Here is a 21,219-nt window from a genome sequence, read left to right as displayed (position 1 = left end):
TTAAAAAAAAGTCTCTTTCATTGAATGTAAATAATTTTGCACCAGTGATACGGTTTAACTTCTGCTTCAGCTTCTGAAAAAAACAGGAAACACTAGTCAGACTAGGCTTCTTAGCCTATGTAAAACTGGTAATTCATTCAGGTATGTAGGTATTGGGTTTCTAAAAAAAATCACATGCTTTTGACTGTTCATCTGGTTTCATGTGAATAGTCTGATCCCAAAATGAACCCTGAACATAACATCTGTTGTAATTCTCAATCATAACTCAGAATTGCTCCTGAGTAGTATTTCACAGGGCAGGAGACTCTGTAATTACCAACCTCTTGCAGACTGGAATCTTACTTCATTAGGATTGGTTATGAGTTTTTTGGCAGGTTTCTTTGTTGTTTGGTTTGAGTTTTTTTAAATTTTTTTTCAGTCAGCCAGAATATTTCCTCAGGTCTTTTAAGTATGACAAGTACACTGGATTGTACTTTGCCATAGACAAAATTCAGACAGCTGAAGCAGTTTTGGATCATGACAAGTTTTGGGTAAAATACCAAGTGAAAAAAGCAAAGACGGGATGTGGAAGACTGCTTTTTGTTTTATTAAGTGATTACATACAAGAAATTGTTCAGTGCTCTGAAAGATTTAAGTTGTAGTTTGGCATGAGTTAAAAGCAGAAGAGTTGATGTGCTGTCATTCTAATAGATGCTTTGAATAAAACTTGATTTAATTTTCAGGTTTAATGTGTGCCGTTTGGTAATTATTAAATACTCAGCCTCTTCCTTGTTTCTGACAACCCGACTTGTTGAAGAGAAGGTTGAAGGTGTTTATTTTCCCTGTCCCTTGAAATTCGACACAAGTTAAACCACCCGAGGCAAATTCCATAGAGAGTTTTTTACAGTTTGAGGAACTTGCGGACATCTCCCTTCCGCGGGCGAGCCCCAGAGGCCTTGCTTTGCCACCGGCCTGGTTTAACACCACGGCAGGGCGGTGCCGGGTGCTGGCGGGGACCGGGCAGGAGCTCGGGAGCTGCCGCCGCGGCGGCCCGGCCCGCTGGGCTCTCCGCGCGGTGCCCGCCGGGCCGCGCAGGCCGCGCTCACAGGGCGCCCCGGCGGCGGCAGCGCCCCCCGCAGGCGAGGCGAGGCGCCGCTCCAGACCCGCCCGCGGGGCCGCCGCGCCCGGCATCTGGTGCCGCCGCCGCCGCTCGGGGACGGGCCGGCGAGGAGGAGGAGCGGCGGCCCCACGGCCGTCCTGGTGCCGCCCGCGGTACGGCCCTGCTCACCGCCGCTCTTCGCCGCCATGAGCGCCGGGCAGGCCGCGGGGGAGGAGGCGGACGCCGCCGCCGCGTCCCCGGCACTGCCCAGGGTACTCTCGGCGCTCTTCTACGGGACGTGCTCCTTCCTCATCGTGCTGGTCAACAAGGCGCTCCTCAGCGCCTACAGGTGAGCGCCGGCGGCAGAGCGGGCGGCGGGGCAGGCCCGGTCCCCCCGCCCGCGGGTGGTGGGACAGCGGTGCCAGGCGGTGCCAGGCTGCCCCTGCCCGGCGGGGAAGCGTGCCCGCTCCTGCTCCCCTTCCCGCTGGCGTCAGCCACGGCACCCGTGCAGCTCAAATCCCGGGCAGCCCGCTGGTGGGTAATGTGCAGGAAGCCGGGCCGGTGTCTCCAGTATGTACACAGTTTATGTGCCCAGTGTGTACCAATTCTCCAGCACCGCCTGACGGCAGGCAGAGTTCCGACAACCCCGGTCTTTTCTCGGGGGCTTTTCGCTATTCCCAGGGGATCACACTACCTCAGGCACCCGTGAGAGAAACAGCGTATTCCCTAACTGTTCCTGCCGAACAGTATCTTCTTTCCAGCACCTTTCTTTTCTGAGGTAGCCAGAAATGAAAAGTGAACCTCGTAAGATGGCTTAATCATAAAAACACTGAAAGAGTCCATCTCTGACCTGATGGTGCCAGTACCCATATGGAATCATTAGCATCCTCTTACCATTGTGTAAAGCAACTGCATTAACTGCAAACCTCTTACGCTTTGCGTTTTACTCTTAGTCTTGCAGCTGGGGGAATTAGAGGAACTTGAGCATTCATCTCCAATTCATACTCTTCCGATCTGGATTTGTACTTGTTGGACTTCGATGATCCTTGTGGGTGGGTCCCTTCTGACTCAGGATATTCTGTGATTCTGTGATTGTCCTGTGACTGCCATTTTTCTCACCATTGATAAGTTTTACTTAAAATCTTTGCTCTGTTTTTGCTGTGGTTTAGCTCATCTTGAATCAAAATAAGAAAAAGAACAAAATGAAAAGGAAGTTTAAAAACCAAACTTGCTGTCATTTTCTAACATTCAGTGCTATTTGAATGTGTAGAAGCTGTATTTGTCACATAAATTATACATGGTGCAAGTCGAGATTTTGGTTTACAGTAGGTTTTATCCTACAAACTGCAGCTCCCTGCAAGTCCCTGGCATACATCTAGCACATCTGTGTGAGATAATCAAGGACAGTATGTCCATCGATAAGCCTAAGTTTTGTATGAAGACCTTACATCATTGCTGGAAATATTTAGGCCTCTACAAATCACAAATGTCTGGAGAAATCTGTGTAATACAGGTGGGTGAAATCTCCATCTTTATATGGAGTAGCTGTAAGTACTAAACAAGACAGTTTAGGTGTCGCATGATTATAAATGGAAGTCCTGTTATTTCTTATGCCTTTCCTGCCCCTGGTACCTCTGTTTCCCTGAATCTCTTTTGCTATGGGTTGCTCCTAACTCTGTGTTAGGACTGTAATGCTCTTATGGCCTTCCTGCTGTGATTCAGTGTGTTTGTTTCTTTCGCCAATGCTTTGTTCCCATCCCAGCTGTGTTCATTTGAGATGTACATTTCTCACCACACCAAGTAGGAGTACAGCAGTTTCTGCAAATGTCATGAACTTCAACAAGGCCAAGTATGAGGTCCTGCACCTGGATTGAGCCAATCCCAGGCACAAATATAGTCTGAACGGAGAATGGGGAGAAAGACCTGGGGGTGTTTGTGGACAAAAAGCTGAATATGAACCAGCACTGTGTGCTTGCAGATCAGAAAGCCCGGGTTGCATTAGAAGAAATGTGGCCAGCAGGTCAAGGGAGGGGATTCTGCCCCTCTGCTCTGGTGAGATCCCACCTGGAATACTGCATCCAGGTCTTGGGCCCTCCAAAACAAAGAAGACATGGACCTATTGGAACTAGTCCAGAGGAGGCCACTAAGCTGATCACAGGACTGCAGCACCTCTCCTGTGAAGACAGGCTGAGAGAGACAAGGTTGTTCAGCCTGGAGAATATTACAGGAAGACCTTTTTGTGGCCTTCCAGTACCTAAAGTGAAGAGCCTGAGGAGGACTTTTCACAAGGCCATGTAGTGATGGGACAAAGGGAAATGGCCTTAAGCTGAGAGAGGACAGGTCTAGATTGATATTAGGAAGAAATTCTTTACTGTGGGAGTGGTAAGGCACCAGAGTAAGTTGTCCAGACAGACTGTGGACTCCCTGTCCCTGAAGATGCTCAAAACCAGTCTGGATAGGGCTTTGAGCAACCTGGAGTAGTGGAAGGTGTTCCTGCACATGGTAGGGGGTTTGGAACTAGATGATCTTTAAAGGTCCCTTCCAACCTAAACTATTCTATGATTCTATCTACGCTTTCAGCTAAAGCTAACTGAAGGGTTATGGTAGGAATGTAGCTGGTTTAGTAGACAATAGACATTTCTACAAAATTTACCTAAGAATTGGATTTTCAGAAAAACATATTGCTAGTATGTTTGGACTGCAGAGGTAAGCTTCCAAGTTAGAGCAAGTGCAAGAGGTTTAAGTTACTATCCCATCTCAGGATGCCTGAAGTATATGTGAGGCTACTTAAGAAATGATGCATTAAGAGTTCTCTAAGTGTGTTACCTTCACTTACAAAAAACTAGCAGTTCAGAACTGGTCAACTGTGCATGGGCTGTATTATTTGGGCTGCAGAAATAAAATACTACTACTACAATTAGTGTAGTCCTGAGCTCTTCCAAAGCACAGGCCAGTCATCCTCGTGTTTAATTGTTGACTTTGGTATTAAACTTTAACTCTTTTATTTTTCCTAATTTTTTTTTCCCATTCCTCAGTACTAAATATTTGTTCATGCTTTTCAGCTTTCCATCACCAATGTTTCTTGGAATTGGACAGGTATGTTCACAAGTAAAGCATAATAAAAGTATTCATAATTTTGTAAGTTAAACTAATGATAATAGAGGTAGATTTTAGGGAGCAAAATCAGTTATAGTGAACTGCTTGCTTTCTGGATTAGATACACTATAAGGATCTGTAATTTGTTTCATTGAAAACAGGCAACTTTGAGTCAAAATTATTGCCTGGAGGGTCATGTAAAAGACTGGAATGCTATTTATTTCTCCTTGTAAAGTTCAGTAATTAAGAGATCTGGCCTTCAAAACTGTCCAGCTTTGTTCTAGCAAGTGCATGCATTCTGTGAGGGTCCTTGAGCACTTGTGGCCTATATGCAGAGACACTGCCCCTGTTTGTAGCCAAACCGTGTATTTCCTCTTAAATCTCTCCTCATTTCCCAGCAGTATTCCAGTAGGACCAGTGCAAAATTTTGATTCTTTGTTGCTTTATTTGCCCGTGGGTAAGCTGCAGTATTGCAGCAGACATGTTTTTTATTATTTTTGTTGTTAGGAGGCATCATAGTAAAACCAAAGTTCAGATGCTTGTGGACTGGGTCCATAAAGAGGAATGCGTCACTGCAGAGGGATCACTGATAAAGATTGAGCCTTGAAGCAGATGTTGTTTAGGCAAATACATTTTACAGAGAATTTGCTTTCTGCCAAGGTTGCACACCAGGGGGTAGTGAGGAAGAATTTGAAGCAGGGTACCACAAGTCTGGCGTCTCTGCTGTTGGGTGCTAGAGAGAGTTCTACACATCCGTACAGCTCATGAAACCACAGATCATGTTTCAGTGAAAGACTAGAAAATGCGGCAATAATTTGCATGAATTTGCACCTTTTTTCTTTGCAGAACCTAAGATTTAATTGCATTTCTATTTTTTTTTGTTGACTGATCCTTCTGAGATTTCGCTGATCACTTTATAAAGTACATATGATATAGTATAATTTAGTCTGCAGAACATGACTCCACCTCATTCTCTAGATAGTCAATTACTGTATTTTTGTATTAGGAAAATTTGACCCTTTTTTTGCCTCCCTGGGGACAGCATTAACATCTGTGATGTATGATTGCTCAGGTATTCTCCTTAATTCTGTCTGCATCTTTACTGTTTCTTCCTCGTGTTGTCAACAGACTGATCAATGTCCAACTTCCATCTTGCATTACCAAAAAAGTGCTTTAGGAGTGATTCTGCAGACTAAACAAAAACTCTCTGAGTAAAAATTTCACAGTTTTTCTGGGATTGTGTCCTATTTTATTTTCTTAGCTCCTTCTCAACATGCATTGTTTCACAGACTGCCACTAGTTTTCTTCAGGATAGTAAGGTATTAGTGTGTATTTTACTTTTAAGTAAATAGCTGGCAAAAATTGACAAGAGTAAAATTATTTCAATTTGTTAATCATGTTCTGTGCTGGTCTTTTAGAGAAATACATAAAACCTAGCATTTGTCAAATTCATATAAAGATTTTTTCTTTGAAGCAGTTTTTTCATTCATACGTTACAATTTTGCTCTTACATGACTTCTCATTTTTTTCTTTTTGTTTAGATGGCAGCCACTATACTTATCTTGTATGTGTCAAAACTAAATAAGATTGTTCACTTTCCTGATTTTGACAAAAGTATACCTGTGAAGGTAAGGATTACATATGTCCTGGTATTAACAGGAAAGAGTTACTTCTTATAGTACCATTCTTTCTTATGGAGGCAAGAAAAATATTTGCATTTCTTTTCCAAATGGGATTATTTGTATCATTGTTTCATTTAAAATTGGATTTGATAATTTTAATTTCTCTCCAGTGTTCTAGTGTGTTTGGGCTGTAGAGATAAACTCTGTTTGCAGAGAAATCTGGTGCCATTTTGTTATGCAGCACATGGGAAGGGTGCTTTGCATTCATACAGCTGGATGAACTCTTTCATGTTCCTGAAGTGTTTTTTCTGGATATAGCTCTCTGTGGGATCAATGGGAGATATGTTTATGAAAGACTTTGGAACATGCATGAAGGGAGAAAGGCTGCTTAGAAATATGAATGGAGCATGTAATAAAATAATAGAAAAATAATATGATAGATGAGAAACTGAAACAATGGCTGACTCCCTGTATAAGATTTACGTTCCATAGCGGCTAAAATAATGCCCACTTGAAAATGCTCTAGGTAGTGACTAGCTGCATCATACAGACCTTAAATGCGTCTGGTCTAAAGAGGCAGGACAGAGCAAATGTGAGAGGGTCTCCTCTTACCTCAGTTTGTGAACTAGGATGTGAAATGACTACAGCAATGATCCTTGAAGATTTTTACATCTATACAATGTTGCTGGAGTGTTCCTTTGATTCATTAGCCTGTGTGTTTATGTCTTGTTGCAGGGTATTGGTCATGTTTGCTCCAGGACACACAGAGAGTTCCCAGCCCTGCTGCAGGGCTCAGATATTACAGCTTTTCAGGCCAGCGTCCTTACTGCAGAATCATGTCTTACTATCAGTGTGAGGTTTACAATGGATGTCTCAGAGATGTACTTACTCTTAATGCATGTTGAAATCATTGGCATTTCTACATGTACAGTCTTGGAGGAAAATCTGTGGTATCATTCATAAAACCGACAATCCTTCTTTATTCCAGAATAAGAAAGGTTTCCCAGTGGGTAGCTTTGAGTTCGACTTATAAACAACTTATTGAGACCTTGAGAAGTTTCCTCCCTCCATCCTCCCCAGTCCAACTGCTGTTGTCTTCACTTTAACTTAAGTACAAAGTCATTAAAAAAATACAGCACCCTTTTTCTTTATCCTAATAATATCTGTTGTTTGGAAGACTTCACTGGATAGGCTGGGAGCAGTCATCATTTTAGCACCCAGGACTTGCATATTGCTTGTAGTGCTGAGTTTAACTAGTCACAGTGAATCAGCTGGATTACTCATTGTTGATTTCCCTGCTTTTTAAGGAACCCTTAGGTCAACCCCTTATCCTTTTGTCAACTTTTGCTTTGACACTAAGATAATCATTACTTTTCACTCCTGAACTGGTTTATGTCTTCAGTGCTTTCAGCTAGAGTTTTAAAGTAGTGAAATACGTATTTTAGTGATGAAGCTTTGAAGTTCCTGACCCTTTTTAAGTAAATGATTCACTGATCTCTGCTGTTGTGCTGGATGTTGTAATTTTGTCCTTACAATGGAACAAATCTCAGAGGAAAGGTAATGTAATTCCTGCTGTTTTCAGTCTATAGATTAAATGAACCAAAATGTTCTAAATAAAAACCTGTAGATGAGACAGTGCATTACAAAATTTTTGCAAACTTATGTCAACAGGCTGAATATTTATTGTTACTTATACTCCTGCTTTCTTTCTTTCTAAATTTGGCCAAACCGGTACAAATTTAGTGGTGACCAACTGCGTGGCTCGAAGGAAAGTGGAAAAACCTGTAGTAATTACAATGTGGTTTGAATTTACTTATTCTGTGTTGGGGTAAAGTAGTCACCATGCTGGTTGAGTTCATAATGTCTCTCTAGCTTGATGTACTCATGTCTTTCTGGTCCTTAGGCTTCATTGAGGTACTGGTGTTTTTTTGGTCCCTAAGGTTGTTTGCCTATCCACAACTTACTCCAGTCTTGTCCATGATATGTAAATTTTACAGAGAAGGGAGACAAATCAGGATTTCTATCTTGCTGTGCTCGGTGGTAATGATTTATAAGAAGTAAACAGTAATGAGTATTTTGGACCAAACCACTACAAGTCCTGTTTACTTTTACTGTGACTTTCACTTAAAAGTTAACTTCAGTTGACTATCAGTTAGCTTTCATTTCACCTTTCTTCTCTCTTGCTGTAAAAAAACGCAGAATTTTTAACATAGATAAAACACCCCATTCCTCTGTATGCTTTTCCAGCAGACAAAGTTTTAAGAATGCATAGCCTTCGACAAACACAAACCTGAAGTGTCCCTGTGTAGGAACAAGAGCAACTATTACACATTAGGATAGAGGTTCTGTTATGTCTTCTGCCATTTCAGCCCTTCTTGACTGATAGTGAGTGGGACCAAATGTACACACTGCCTTTGTCCCCATTGATTACTTTGGTTGGTTTAAATCTTCTACAAATTCCAACCTTACCCATTCTGTGATACTGTAATTTTTTCTGTCAGAGGAAAATTAATGGCTTTGAATTGCAGCTGATTGTTGTAGGAATCCATGGCTTCTCATACATTTTCTTAAGGCTCTGAAGTTCTGTTATTGTTTCTCTGTATTGTGTTATGGACCATATGTTTCTGTGCAAGCCAGTCTATTTTATAGAAGTAAAGTTTAATTTACTCATAAATACTTACCTTTCCTTTCTAGTATCTCACATAATTTTTTTTGTTAAATCTAAAATGTTGCAATTTCCGGCTATACAAATATATGTAGAGTACGTAGAGAAGCACAGCATACAGTTTATTATTTTTTTTTATTCCATCTCTTCACTTGCTTATTTAGCTACTGTTACTAATATTACTTTTATACCTAAAATTAAATGTTAAAATGGGTATTAATATGAGGATTATAGTAACTATAATAAAACTGATTAACATTTACTCTAAATGGATTATAAATCTCATTAGTGGTAGATTGCAACTCTTTTAATTACATCAAGGAAGTTGTGGTCATGACCAGTCACATAAATGGGAGCTGCATATGAATTAGCAGCATAGTTACATTATTTTCCTCTTTAAAAAAACCCTCTTTCTTGCTAAAAGTACATCTGATATTACAGGTGTCAAATTCTGTCAAGTAAAGTTTCTCAAAAGTACTTCTAAACATAATAATCTGAGTTGTGCTTTTAATTTTATCACAGTTGTTTCCTCTGCCTCTGATTTATGTTGGAAACCACTTAAGTGGATTATCAAGTACCAGCAAACTCAGGTACAGTAAATAGAAGTTATAAGTAGACTGTTTGGATTTTACCCTTTTCTCTTTTGGGGTAAAGAAGAAACACTACAGAAGGTCATTGTCTAGAGTCTTAAATTCATGTGGTGTCTGTCTGCCTGTCTGTCTAAACCCCTGGTACTGTTATGAAATTTTTACCTAAACATTTGATCTCTTTACAAGTTGTCTGCTTCCTTTAAGGAGAGCTTAGCCAGGGCTGTACTGACATAAAATCACTATACTCCTATGTGGCTATGAAAGTGCTTTCACTTGTGCTTCATGCCTAAGCATCCAGCTTTTCCTGGGTGTCCTAACCAGAGAGTTGAAAAACTGTAAGATGTTTCTGAAGGAAGAAGTACAAGGAAAATATTTGTACCACAATGTCATGGCAGGTACTTAGGAATCACCAAGAGATGAAAAAACTGCTGTGTAGTGGGGTGGTGGTGGTGGCTGAGCCCTGCTGAGCGCCAAAAGCAGGTTGTCAGGGAGCACTGCTGAACATGCCTTGACTCCCATGTGCCTGTAAGCGTAGATCCGTAAGAGTTGTTTCCATGCCAGTGCTAAAAAGGTGTAAGTAACGCAGGCGTGCTGTAATAGAATGAATGACTGTATTTTCTGTGAAAGAGGAGCACAGAAGCATGATGGCTGCACCAGCACTGGAGGATACAGCCCTACTGTTGTGGTGGCTTTTTTGTCATTGCAGGTTCCTGAGGGTTTGGTACTAAGCTAAACCAAAACAGAATTTTGCAGGTTTGTGTGCATTTCATAACTATGAGACAGATGCTAGGAAAGAAAATAGAATAACAGAATCATAGAATTGTCAAGGTTGGAAAACACCTTTAAAATCATCTAGTCCAGCCATCAACCCAGTATTACCACTGTAACCCTGGACCAGTAACCTCATCACCCAGTGCCAGATCCAAACACCCTCAGGGATGGTGACTCCACCACCTCTATGGACAGCCCACTCTAATGCCTGACCACCCTAACAGTGAAAATTTTTTTCTAATATCTAGTCTGAATCTCCCCTGTCTCAGCTGAAGGCCATTTGCTCTGGTGATCTCACTGCAGCACAGTAGAAGAGACCTGCCCTCACCTCACTACACCCTCCTTCCAGGGAGTTGTAGAGAATGATGAGTGATGCGGTCCCCCAGTGTATTACTTTTAATTTGTTAACATTTCTTTTTATTTATAGAATTTATGTTCTCTAGCTATGAACACTAGATGCCTGATTCTGCAACTCTTTGTTGAATGTGTTCACTATTTCCACTGAAATAGACATAAAGATTTAGGCAGTACTCTCCATAGTAGCACTTCAGCTATTGTGAATATGAAAATAATTTCAAAACTGTGAAAGCTGGCTTTTTCTTTCCCTTTTCTCTGACCGTAAATTTAAATGTTTTGTAGGGTACATGAACCTTCCTCCTCTCCTGTGGCTGGTGTACCTCTTTTAGATTTACTAGTTGAAACTAATTTTTATAACAGAAGCTTAAAAATGCCTGCAGTGTTTCTGCCACTAACATTTTGTTACATTGCCTTTTGTTAAAATATATGATACTTGTTTACATTATGGAATTCTCCACCTTGTTTGGGTTGTCTGGAAGGCATAGATGATCCTATGCATAAATTCAAAATGCCTGTTGTAAAGTTTTTAAACATTTTGTTAGGAATTGTATCATTTATTAATGCAATTGCTAATAGCTATCTTAAGCAGGGGATTAATTGGTCCATATGGCCATGCTGTCACATTTCCAAAGTGTCAGATGAAAGAGTTTCTCACCCAGAAGGGTTTCCAACTGCATTACTTCATGAAGATCAACAACATGTTGCTCAAAAGTAGCACCTTGTTTGGTAGTTGCAGCTGGTCCCACCTTTCATGTTTCTTGTGTTTCCTCTAATTTTTTGGTCATGGATTAATTTTACTTTTTTCAAAGTACAGCTTGTTTACTAAGCATGTTTTCTTTGTATTTTGTTTCTGTTACATGTTTTCAGAGACAGGTTTATTGCCTCTTAAGTTTACAATAGAAATATTTTTTATTTAACTCTGCTTGGGGATTTTGCAGAAAGAATTATTTCATCAGGGTTATGCTAGGTAGAAAATACCTATTATATTCCATTTCAGTAAAGCAGAGTGACCTTCAGAACATAGCCAGTTGCACTGGTTTACAAATTGGCAAAGCTTGTTATCCTTCAATGATTTGGTTGTCTAATGTGCATCTAATGTCAGACTGAATTTTATATATGTGCTAAGTGACTTGGTATTTGGTTTGGTTTCTTATTGATGGACTAAATGGTCCATCCCCTGGTTAGTAAAATAAGAATTGGAATATAAGAATGCTGTTAATCTGATACTCTGCTTGGATTTTATTTTGTTTTTTTGACAGTTTGCCGATGTTTACAGTGCTCAGGAAGTTTACCATTCCACTTACTTTACTGCTGGAAATCATCATACTTGGGTGATCTTTTTTGTTTGTTTTTTTTTCTTTTTTTCATTTAAGATACCTTTATTTTAGATCATATCAAATGGGTTACTTGTGTCATCTCATCAGAATATTGAATGAGTGATTTTTATTTACAAATAGAGAAAAGCAAAGTGATTTTATGTAGCTTTTTTGAAGGCATAGATATATACATTTTAGTGAAGAGGAAAAATATCAGCCTGACTTAATTTTCACTAGAAAAATTCATTCTCTAGACTGTTGCACAGGTTTCAGGTCAGCAGACACAACTCAGACACTTTCAGTGGTTATGTTTGTGTCTTGCCTTGGAGGCTTTGAAACTGCAAGCTGCTTTAAACAGACAGATCCTTATGTCTCCAAACAGTGCTGATAGCATGGCAGTCTGCTTATGTAGAGTAGCTGTCTGGGTCAAGTCTGAAAACATACCAAGTTAATGAAGCAAAAGAGTATCTACCAGTTGTTGAATCAGAGAATTCCTTACTTACAGACACCCATGTTATTTTTCATGAGAAAGTTAGGAGGATATGCTAGCTGCTCAGGGTCTCTCGTTTCAACTGTACTGAGTTGGAGGAACAGGAGTACAAATATATCATACTTTGTCTAGAACTTCCCACTTCTATCCACATGGCTGGTACTGGACAAGATGAACTCAGGAGGAGAAAACCAGCTTGCTAAAGCTGAACCCAGGCAATACGAGAGTGATGGTCGGGGGAAAGCTTTCAAAAACCCCCAAGTAAACTGTCATCTCCTTTTGGCTGAAGCAGCATTTAGTTGATCAATGTGATTCATATTTGGGGATGCTCTGGAATTATTTTGTAATTTTAAGTTCTCCCAGTGAAAGCAAAACTAGCTGTCTTCTGTTGGCCTGAGGACTCCCACAGGCAAGTGAGAAAAAAATGTGAGTCTGTGAGATTATCATACGTGCTCAGCTGGAGAACGGCACTGTGGGCTATGAGTGCAAGCAGCATCCTAACCAATTGGTTAGGAGCAGAATGGCTTGGGAGCAGAATGCTGTATTGGTACAGATTGACACAGTGTATTTTCTCAGGGCTGACAATGAAAGGACTCTAGAAAGTCTGTGCAGGCTTACGTCAGGATTTTCTAAACAGTTAAGGTTTGGGTTGTTCCTCTTGAGAGTCATTATGATCAAAGCCTAATTTATCTAGAGTCTGCTCAGTTCTTTATTGTTGGCACAGTGGTCCACAGATGTGCTCCTTTACACACACGATTTCTCCAAGAGCATTTCTTCAAGAGAGTTGTGCATTTTGTTTTGATGGATCTTCTATCTCAGTCTATCTTGACAGAATAAGGTCCAGGGGAATATCTGTAAGGCATATTGCAGTATTGTGCAAAAAATGAGTACTTAAGATACTTCCAAGTAAAGTAGTGTAGATATAAAAACCAGGATAGTTTTACAGTATGCTTTTCATTACTCTGTGGCAACACTGATGTAGTAGTGAAGAGTGTTATAAGCACCATGTTTTCCCTTTCAAGTACAAAGTTTCAGTTGGGGTTCAAAATAAGTATCTATTTGAAAATAATCCAGAGAGTGTAGTGTGTGGCATCTTCCTCAACAAAGGTGATACGAAAAACTGCGTGAGAGATGTACAGTGATTTTCCTTTATTGGACTGCTGGAAGACACTGAATTATGTCTATCATGGATATCAAGACACATTAAATTAGTTTGGTTCAATGCTGTTACTTCAAACCTTTGATCTTTACTTCTGTAATTGTCTAGTAACAGAGTGCTCCCAGTGCTTTTTCAATCTCCGTTCTCAGGGCCAATGTCTGACAGTGTGGCACGTGGGCAATCACGTTGTTTCTGTAAGGTTATCAAGACTTTGCCCTCCTGTTAAATGTTCTGTGATTATTAATTGCTTTGAAACTTTTCAGGCAGACAGCCATTTAATCTCCCCTTCAAATAATAAAAATTTGAACTGTTTAATTTTTGCCTGCAGGAAGCGGTATCCACTGAATATTATAGTCAGCGTATTTGCCATCATTCTTGGGGCTTTCATAGCTGCTGGGTAAGGTTTTAATTTTCTATACAAAGCTATATTATGAGGGGAGGGACAGCAGGAGGATTTTTTCCTTGTTTAGTTCTGAGTAAACCTAAGATCAGATCAGTTACTCTGGATAAAGTTGATTTGGAAAATCTCTGTAGTGACATCACTGGGAGGTGCAGGTATACAAAGGAAAAAATCCAATTCATGCTGGCAGTCTTTGTGTGTGTCTTTTTCCACCTCTAGGTTTTCCATGTTTGCAGGATAGTGAGTGAAGCAAGTTAAAACTGTGTGAGGAATGTTGCTTTTATTTCATGGTAAAAGTGTATTTTAATAATCTTTGCAAAGTATGTTTTTGATTGTCAAATATGGAGTTAGGCATTGTCTGTTTTTTTAATCATAAAAAACCACACTTTTTTTTTTAATAAGTTCCATTGTGAGATAAGGTTCACAAAGTACTCGTATGCTGTTGTCCTCTGTTTTCTGTTTGAACATTCCTTTACCTAACTGGAAAGGTAATGTTTTGTTTGTTTGTTTCCTGGCTTTGCTATGAACAAGGGAAAATAATTTCAATGTGGTGTGACCCTGATAGAGCCATGTCCTATTAAATGAATTAGTCCATATCTATGAAGTAACTAGTCAAAATAGAAAGGATGACAATATGTCTGGTCTGACTGTAAAAAACACTTAGATTTTATTCCCTAGGTATTTTTTGTATTAAAAGAAATAGGTAAGTATACTTAGTTATAATTGGACTGGTTGTCAGGGCTGCAATGGGTGGAATTCTTCTCTGAATGAAAACCGAACATTTCCTGCCACTTTCACACTGAGTACTAGGAACTCTCTGATGTCTAATTTGTGATGGTCCTGTGACTGAGAAATGTAAAGTACTTTGACTTACAAAGAAAGCTTGAAGCAGAACCTGTGACTGGCTGGAGTTCACAGGATTTGCATATCCTCATTTGCAATATTCATCTAAGTAAGAAAGGTAATGCAATGCATTGCATATTTTTTGCTTATTTGCAATATGGTATTTCTTTCCCAGGTCTGATCTGTCTTTCAATCTGGAGGGCTATATCTTTGTGTTGCTAAACGATATCTTCACAGCAGCAAATGGAGTTTATACAAAGCAGAAAATTGATCCAAAGGTAACTGAGGAATGATTAGATTGAATTTAGCATTATGACAATATAATAACAGTGGACTACTTATTATATGACTTCTATGTACTTACCATTATGAACTAATAAATGACTTTGTTTACTTTCACATTTCAGTTGATATATACATTCTTGATACAGAACAGCCAGGGGAAAAATTCTTTTTCCTGTTATGTGTTTTCATGGTTGATTTGCAGTAGAGGGACTGGGTGATTCCTTGGCCAGGCAGAGACTTATGTGAAGTCAACACAAAGCACTTTTAGACCCGTGCTTCTGGAAGTTCCTGGTGTTGTATAGAAAGTGTCCAAGGTGTAACAGAGTAGTAATACTCTGTTGTGTGCACAGACAAAGTGACTGAAGTGGAAATTCAGCTTAGTATGAAATACTGAATCCAAGGATTGCAAGGTTGTATTTTAAATTGAGATGTGTTATATTCTGTTTACTCACTGACAGTAATGTCAGGAGAATTGCCAGAGTAATATGTACTGTTTTGCTCCCAAATGGCTTTTAATGCCAAACATCATGTTTCATTTCTCACAGGAGTTGGGAAAATATGGTGTCCTGTTCTATAATGCTTGTTTCATGGTGATTCCAACAGTTATTATTAGCTTTTCTACTGGAGACTTTCAGCAGGTAAGTAGCAATAGTGCATATCTCAGACTAATAATGTTATTTTGTTAAGGTTTCATTTGGTCAGTGGGTTGGGCTTCTTGTTTGTATCTAAAGAGGTAACCCCACCTCCATGTTTGTGATGAGTATTTGAAAAGTGTGAGTTGGACTTGCCCTTCACAGGTAAGAGCTTGTGATTATTCACTTAAGGGGAGGCTGAATTTGTGTGACAGTCCTTATCTGACTCTTTGTCTATGAACTAACGTATGTCTGGAGGCCCCTAGCTAGAACAATTGGTTGAGAATCCAGCTGCTCTGTGTGATTTGCCACATGCTCTAAAATGAGATTGCAAGTATACAGACAATTTGCAGTCCTCCTCTCATTCTGATGTCCAGGACAGATTTCTGTTTAGTCTCAGTCTAGTTTGGTAACCTACATTTTGCATTCTCATAGAATGAGAGCAAGATTCTCCCCAGGTAATCCTAGTACAGTGTCGTAGGCAGTATGTCCTGATACATAAAGTATCAGACCAGAAGGTTTTCCTGGCTCCCTCACATACTTGCTGAGGTGCCTTTTTCTTGATAGTAAAATGAGTCTAGTCACTCATATTTCTTTCTAGAAATGCGTGGCTTTCGCCACTGAAAATTCTTTGCAGGATGTAATAAATCATTGCAATGTTCTTTGTTGTATGTTGTTGTGCCTTGAACTCACATGAGTTTGTCATTTTGTTCTTAGAATTCTGCTTTAAGCAGAAAAATTATGATTCCCTGAAAGTGGTGGAAACAGGTCTGGTGTGAATGTGAAATCTCTTTGTGACATCAGTCCAGCATGACCTTGTGCCAGTTTAGGAAAATGCAGCAGCTGCCCATATTGGAAAAGGGGCCCAAGTTTGTATATCTATAAGGTTTCAACTGCTTTTCCAGTGCAGAGGGTTGGAGACATTTTGGGAGACTTGGTCAGAGAAGTTTACCTTGTTGCTAGGTTTAGTTCATGGGAAAAATAAAGAGTGTGTTGTGCCCACTGGCTGATTTGCTGCAAACAACTTAATGCTCAATTACCTGAAAAGAGTAAGTATTTATTAGAGAAATACATTGTGCTTGCTGTGCATCATGCTGGTTTGGTCACTTAACAATAGAAGTCCTATTAAATGATGCAGATAACTAGTGTCAGTGTGACACACAGAAATCAAATAGCAGAGAAAACAGAGAAAATGGAAAAATACCAATGATGAGTCAGGAAATGATTGTAGATAACCCTTGTACTTAGCAGATTTTCAGACCAGTTTTTACCCTGGAGGAGTGTCTTGCCTTGACCCATCACAGCATGTCTTTTGCTGTGAAGTCGAAACATCAGTACCAAGTCTATGTGATAGGGACATGCAGACGTGCTTCTGCTCCCCTAGCTACTTCTGTAATCTTGTAGAGATTGCCGTTTGTAAGTGAATGTCCCACTTACTCCTGGAATTTCTCCTTCACCAGCTGGCTCACTGTGAGGACAGAAAAGCATGATGCCATGTAAGAGGAAGGAAGCCCCAGAATGGCTCTCTGTTATATTCTGCAGGTTTTTGTTGCACGCCAGCACAATTATAGCAGGGCAGAGCCGCTCAAGTTCCCTCTTACCTATTGCCTCAAATGGTGAAGGCTCAGCATGGACTATTATTCTATTATTCTATGACCTTTATTCTGTTTCTCAGGGATGTGTTCAGCCTTAGCTGAATTTAGTGCTTATGTAGTGAGTGTAAAGTAACCAGATTAAAATGAGGCATATCTGGGAGTTACTAGAGATGTAAAATAATCTGTGACATATTTCTTAGTGACTGTTTGTGTGGCACTGTGTGTTTGTTTGCTGCACTTCCCTAGGGAGGAGACTTCAAAGTGATGATTGAGCCTTTTCATTGACCTGCGTTGTGGAGAGACCTTAGTAATACTCAAAAATGCAGGCTTGGGCCTTTAAAGCAGCTCATGAACATATCTGTGGTATAGAATAGATTTAGAGGAAATTATTTATGTATTTGCTGTTTCCATCTGTCTCATATCAACACTATTTATTATGTGTTATTATTCATAGTGTTAGTATCTGTCAGTAAATACCAAACCAGCTTTATGTGTTGCATTTATATTCATTGCTTACAGCATGCACTTGTGTATCTGCACTGCTCTACATGTTGCATGTGTCTAGGTATCATGGGTGCTGTCATTCTGTTGTCTCTCGAGTTAGATGCATTAAACTCTTTCCAGTAGTAATATAAATGGTTCATAATTTTGGTAAGAATTAAACATATTTTGTGAATTTACATATTTTCATATGAAGTATATTTTATATGTGTTTACAGTTGATTATATAGCACATAATTCTCTTTCTCTCTTTTTTTAATAGGCAACACATTTCCAGCACTGGACAAATTTTTTATTTGTCTTTCAATTTATTCTTTCCTGCTTGTTGGGGTAAGGACACAGGGAAATCAAGCAGGATGTTTTCATGACAGTGTTTCAAATTGCAAATCTCGAATGTAAGACTCACTAGTAAGTTATGTTAAAGTTCAAAGAAAATGGTTTTCCCCCAGGGTTATGTCTTGACTTTTAATTATTTCTAATGGTGTAAATAACCATTCAGTGCTATCTGTGTTTTTGACCTCACAGTACAGTGCTGAACAACATGACATTTAGCTTTGTGTTTTCTGTACTGTCTCTTCTGATCATCTAACTTTTTTTCAGTTAATAGCATGTAAGTCCTTGAGTATAGGAACTGTTTCAGTGTGTTTATCCTTTAAAGCAGCTGGAAAAATGTGGGAGACTTAAAAGTAATGAAATAATGCTTTGTTCCTGTTGAAACTGCAGAGACAAAGGAAGAATGAGTTGCATCATGTTCTTATCTTCCACATGTCACAACCAAGGGGTCAAACAAACTTCAAATACTGACATATAAAAAACACAGAGAAAAGGGATGACTCTGCTAGAGCTCAAGTAGCACATTTTAACATATATTTTGAATATCCTCTATGTGCACATCATTAACTTAAAATAGAGATTCACAGAAATTATTCTTTTAGGGTTTGAAACATGTGGGATTATAGATCCCAGGAAAGTATTGATCCAGAAAATGTTGAACATCTCAAAGTGTTGCTAAACTTCTGGGGTCCCTGGGAGGAATTTATAAAATTTTCTCCTTTATTTAGGTTTCTCTTGATGTATTCTACTGTCCTGTGCAGTCATTACAACTCTGCGCTCACAACAACAGTAGTTGGTGCCATCAAGGTGAGTTATGGAGTAGAAGAGGGAAATAAAAATGCTCAGATAGACAGGGAAGATCATTGGCTTAGCAGCGGTCTTGATTGTACTTTGAGACGGAAACTCAAAATGAGGGCTAATACTCAGACACTGCTTGTGCCAACCAAGGTCGCACCGCAAAGGTCAGGTATGCTCTAGAAAGCATTCTTTGTATTGATCTATTTTTATTTCTCCTACAAGAGAAACTCGAACCACTTTAATTAAAAGATGTACATTTAGCCACATTTCATCAGGTACTATCCCCTGCCTCTGTTTATTAGGTTATTGTGTGTTAGTCAAGATGCCCTGATGCAAATCCAGGTGAACTGATAGGGACTAACCTGCTTTTACTTTGGGCTGAACTAATTTCCCTTGCAGCTGATACAAAGGGCTTTCATAGGTACAGAATAACAACTAAGCTGAAGTACAGAGTGTGCTTTATGGTTAAGTACCTCAGCCTCTGTTTGAGAACTTGTGTTCTAGCTAAATGGACTGTTTCATTTTGGTTTGTACAAATTCTGGTCAATTTGATCAACACCAAAACATGCATGTCTTAAAAACTGAACCCTGTGTTCTTACAGTCTGTTTTCTTTAACCCAGTTTAATCTAAAACCGTGCATCTTGCTTTGTATTGATGAGGACTGCATGTCTGGGAACATCCCTTACTGCTCACACACTTTTTTTGTAGGCCAGTTTGGAGAGAAACACAGAGCTGTAAAGCTGAAAGAGCTTTAGTAAAAGGTAAAACTTATGCAGCTGTGGGCAAAACACTTTCAGAATTCAAACTAGCTTAGGCACAGGAATAACAGTCCTGAAAGTGCTCCCTTCCATGACTAAGGAAAACAATGCCTTTAGCATAACAAAATCTGCAAAAGAAGCATGGTACTTCTCTTTCTAGTTTTTTGAAAACTGCAAGATTAATCTAGTTTTCATTCTGTGGCCCTGAAAGTGTTCTTTTAAATTTTATATGTCTGCATCAAACCATTAAGTCAGAGCAAGACTATTTCTACTTTCTAAGCTGTAATAGTCTTTGACACACTCTGAGCAGCTTTAAAGTTGACTAGCAGTTTATGATGCAGCAGTTTCCAGTAGAGAAAGCAGAGACTGATGTCATTGTCCAGGCTAGCTGCTAAAACATTTGAAAGCAACAAAGTGTTGGTAAACTTTTACACACTTTGCAGCTTTCTGTCTGTCTTTAGGGGACGATTGATTGGGGTGGGTGAGAGGTAGAATCTTTAAACTGTTCCTGTCTTGAACCTGTACCAAGTGTTTTCAGTGCATATTTAGTTGGAAAAGTAAGCAGATAACCCTTTTAAGGTAATAATGAAGTAATTTTACTGTAACTTTAAGGCATCCTTTTTATGCTGGAGAACCCAAACCTCAGTTTTAAGGAATGGGATCTGAATTCCGAAGATGATAAAGAAATAAATTTCAAAAGGTGACCTTAGCTTCATTTTACCTAATATCAAATAGCTAATTTTTTTCCCAGAAATTCACTCATCACTCTCAGTGCATTGTATGCATTTAGAAAACATACTGATTTTATTATTCTTTTCATTGTTTTGTTACCCATAAGGCTGACATCCCATGAAATGAATTTAAAGGCTGATTTTAGAGTGATCAGCAACACAGTATAGCTATTTCCTTAGAAAAGTGAATTAGTTGGTATCACTTGTATTCATGGAGATGAAGTCTGACTTAAATAAATGCATGACTTTTGTTTCCTTTCAGAATATATCCATTGCTTACATCGGAATGTTGATTGGTGGAGATTACATATTCTCCATGTTAAACTTTGTAGGGCTAAATATTTGGTAAGTGAAACTTGAATAGCCTTTATTTATTAAAGCTGACAATTTCTTAGTGAGCTCTAGTTTTATGTTTCACTGATTTGACTCATTTGGGTGATGCTGTTTTGAAACTACTGGCCTGAAGAAGCACTGCCTCAGGATGTAAAGTTCATTACAGTTATGACATTAGTTATGTCTTTTCATGTCCGTTTTCAGGTATTAACTCCTACTGTGGTAGGGCCTAATTGTAGAAATATGCCTGCAGTTTTACTGGGTGGAATTGAATTGGTTCTTTTTTCTTTTGTTAAGAGCATCATTCCTGAGCTGCAAGGCTTCCAAGTAAAAGCCAAGTGTGGTGTGGGAAGTGAGAACGCTGACTGAATGAGTTGTACCCATTGAAAATAAGTTCTAATTTGTGAGTTGTTACTTTCTGTGCTTGGATGATCTGTTACATCCATGTGTGTGAATCTTGGTAATTGATCTTTGCTCGGAGCTGCTTTCTCAGGTGGTTTGCATAGCTCTGAGGCACTCCTAGTTTATGATAGCTAGTGTTCTTTAGCCCTTTGGAAGAAAAGGCGTGTACCTATTAAGTGACATATGTAACATCAGATATCTGTGACACCACTGTTCATTTTCTTTAGTATGGCAGGAGGACTGAGATACTCATTTTTAACATTAAGAGGAAACAGCAAGCCTGCACAACCTGGGGATGAAGAGAATGCACTTCCAGTGTCCAAGAGTTAGACAAAATGCCTGCCTTGAAAGAGACTGAAGATACAAGTTTGTTTAGCATGGCCAAGACCTTAAATAAGTATATGCTGGAACATATTTGGAACAACAAAAAATATCTACCTCATTTGTCACAAACATGCACACA

The 21,219-nt window shown here is 39.4% G+C and overlaps 1 protein-coding gene across 1 annotated transcript; it reads left to right on the top strand.

Moving 5' to 3' along the window:
- Window positions 1-1,284: 1,284 nt before the first annotated feature.
- On the top strand, window positions 1,285-21,219 carry SLC35D2 (solute carrier family 35 member D2; the record flags this gene model as incomplete). Its single annotated transcript, XM_082301535.1, has 12 exons — window positions 1,285-1,427; window positions 4,141-4,174; window positions 5,716-5,802; window positions 8,984-9,051; window positions 11,439-11,510; window positions 13,473-13,541; window positions 14,563-14,665; window positions 15,218-15,310; window positions 17,663-17,730; window positions 18,462-18,540; window positions 20,284-20,366; window positions 20,984-21,219. The coding sequence occupies 12 exons, from the start codon at window positions 1,285-1,287 to the stop codon at window positions 21,084-21,086; spliced, it is 1,002 nt and encodes a 333-aa protein (XP_082157661.1). The 3' UTR covers window positions 21,087-21,219.

This window comes from Coloeus monedula, assembly GCF_965178545.1.
Source record: "Coloeus monedula genome assembly, chromosome: Z".
NCBI classification, from domain to species: Eukaryota; Metazoa; Chordata; class Aves; order Passeriformes; family Corvidae; genus Coloeus; species Coloeus monedula.
Note: the sequence above shows the minus strand (reverse complement) of the source record. Positions and strands in the feature narration are given on the sequence as shown.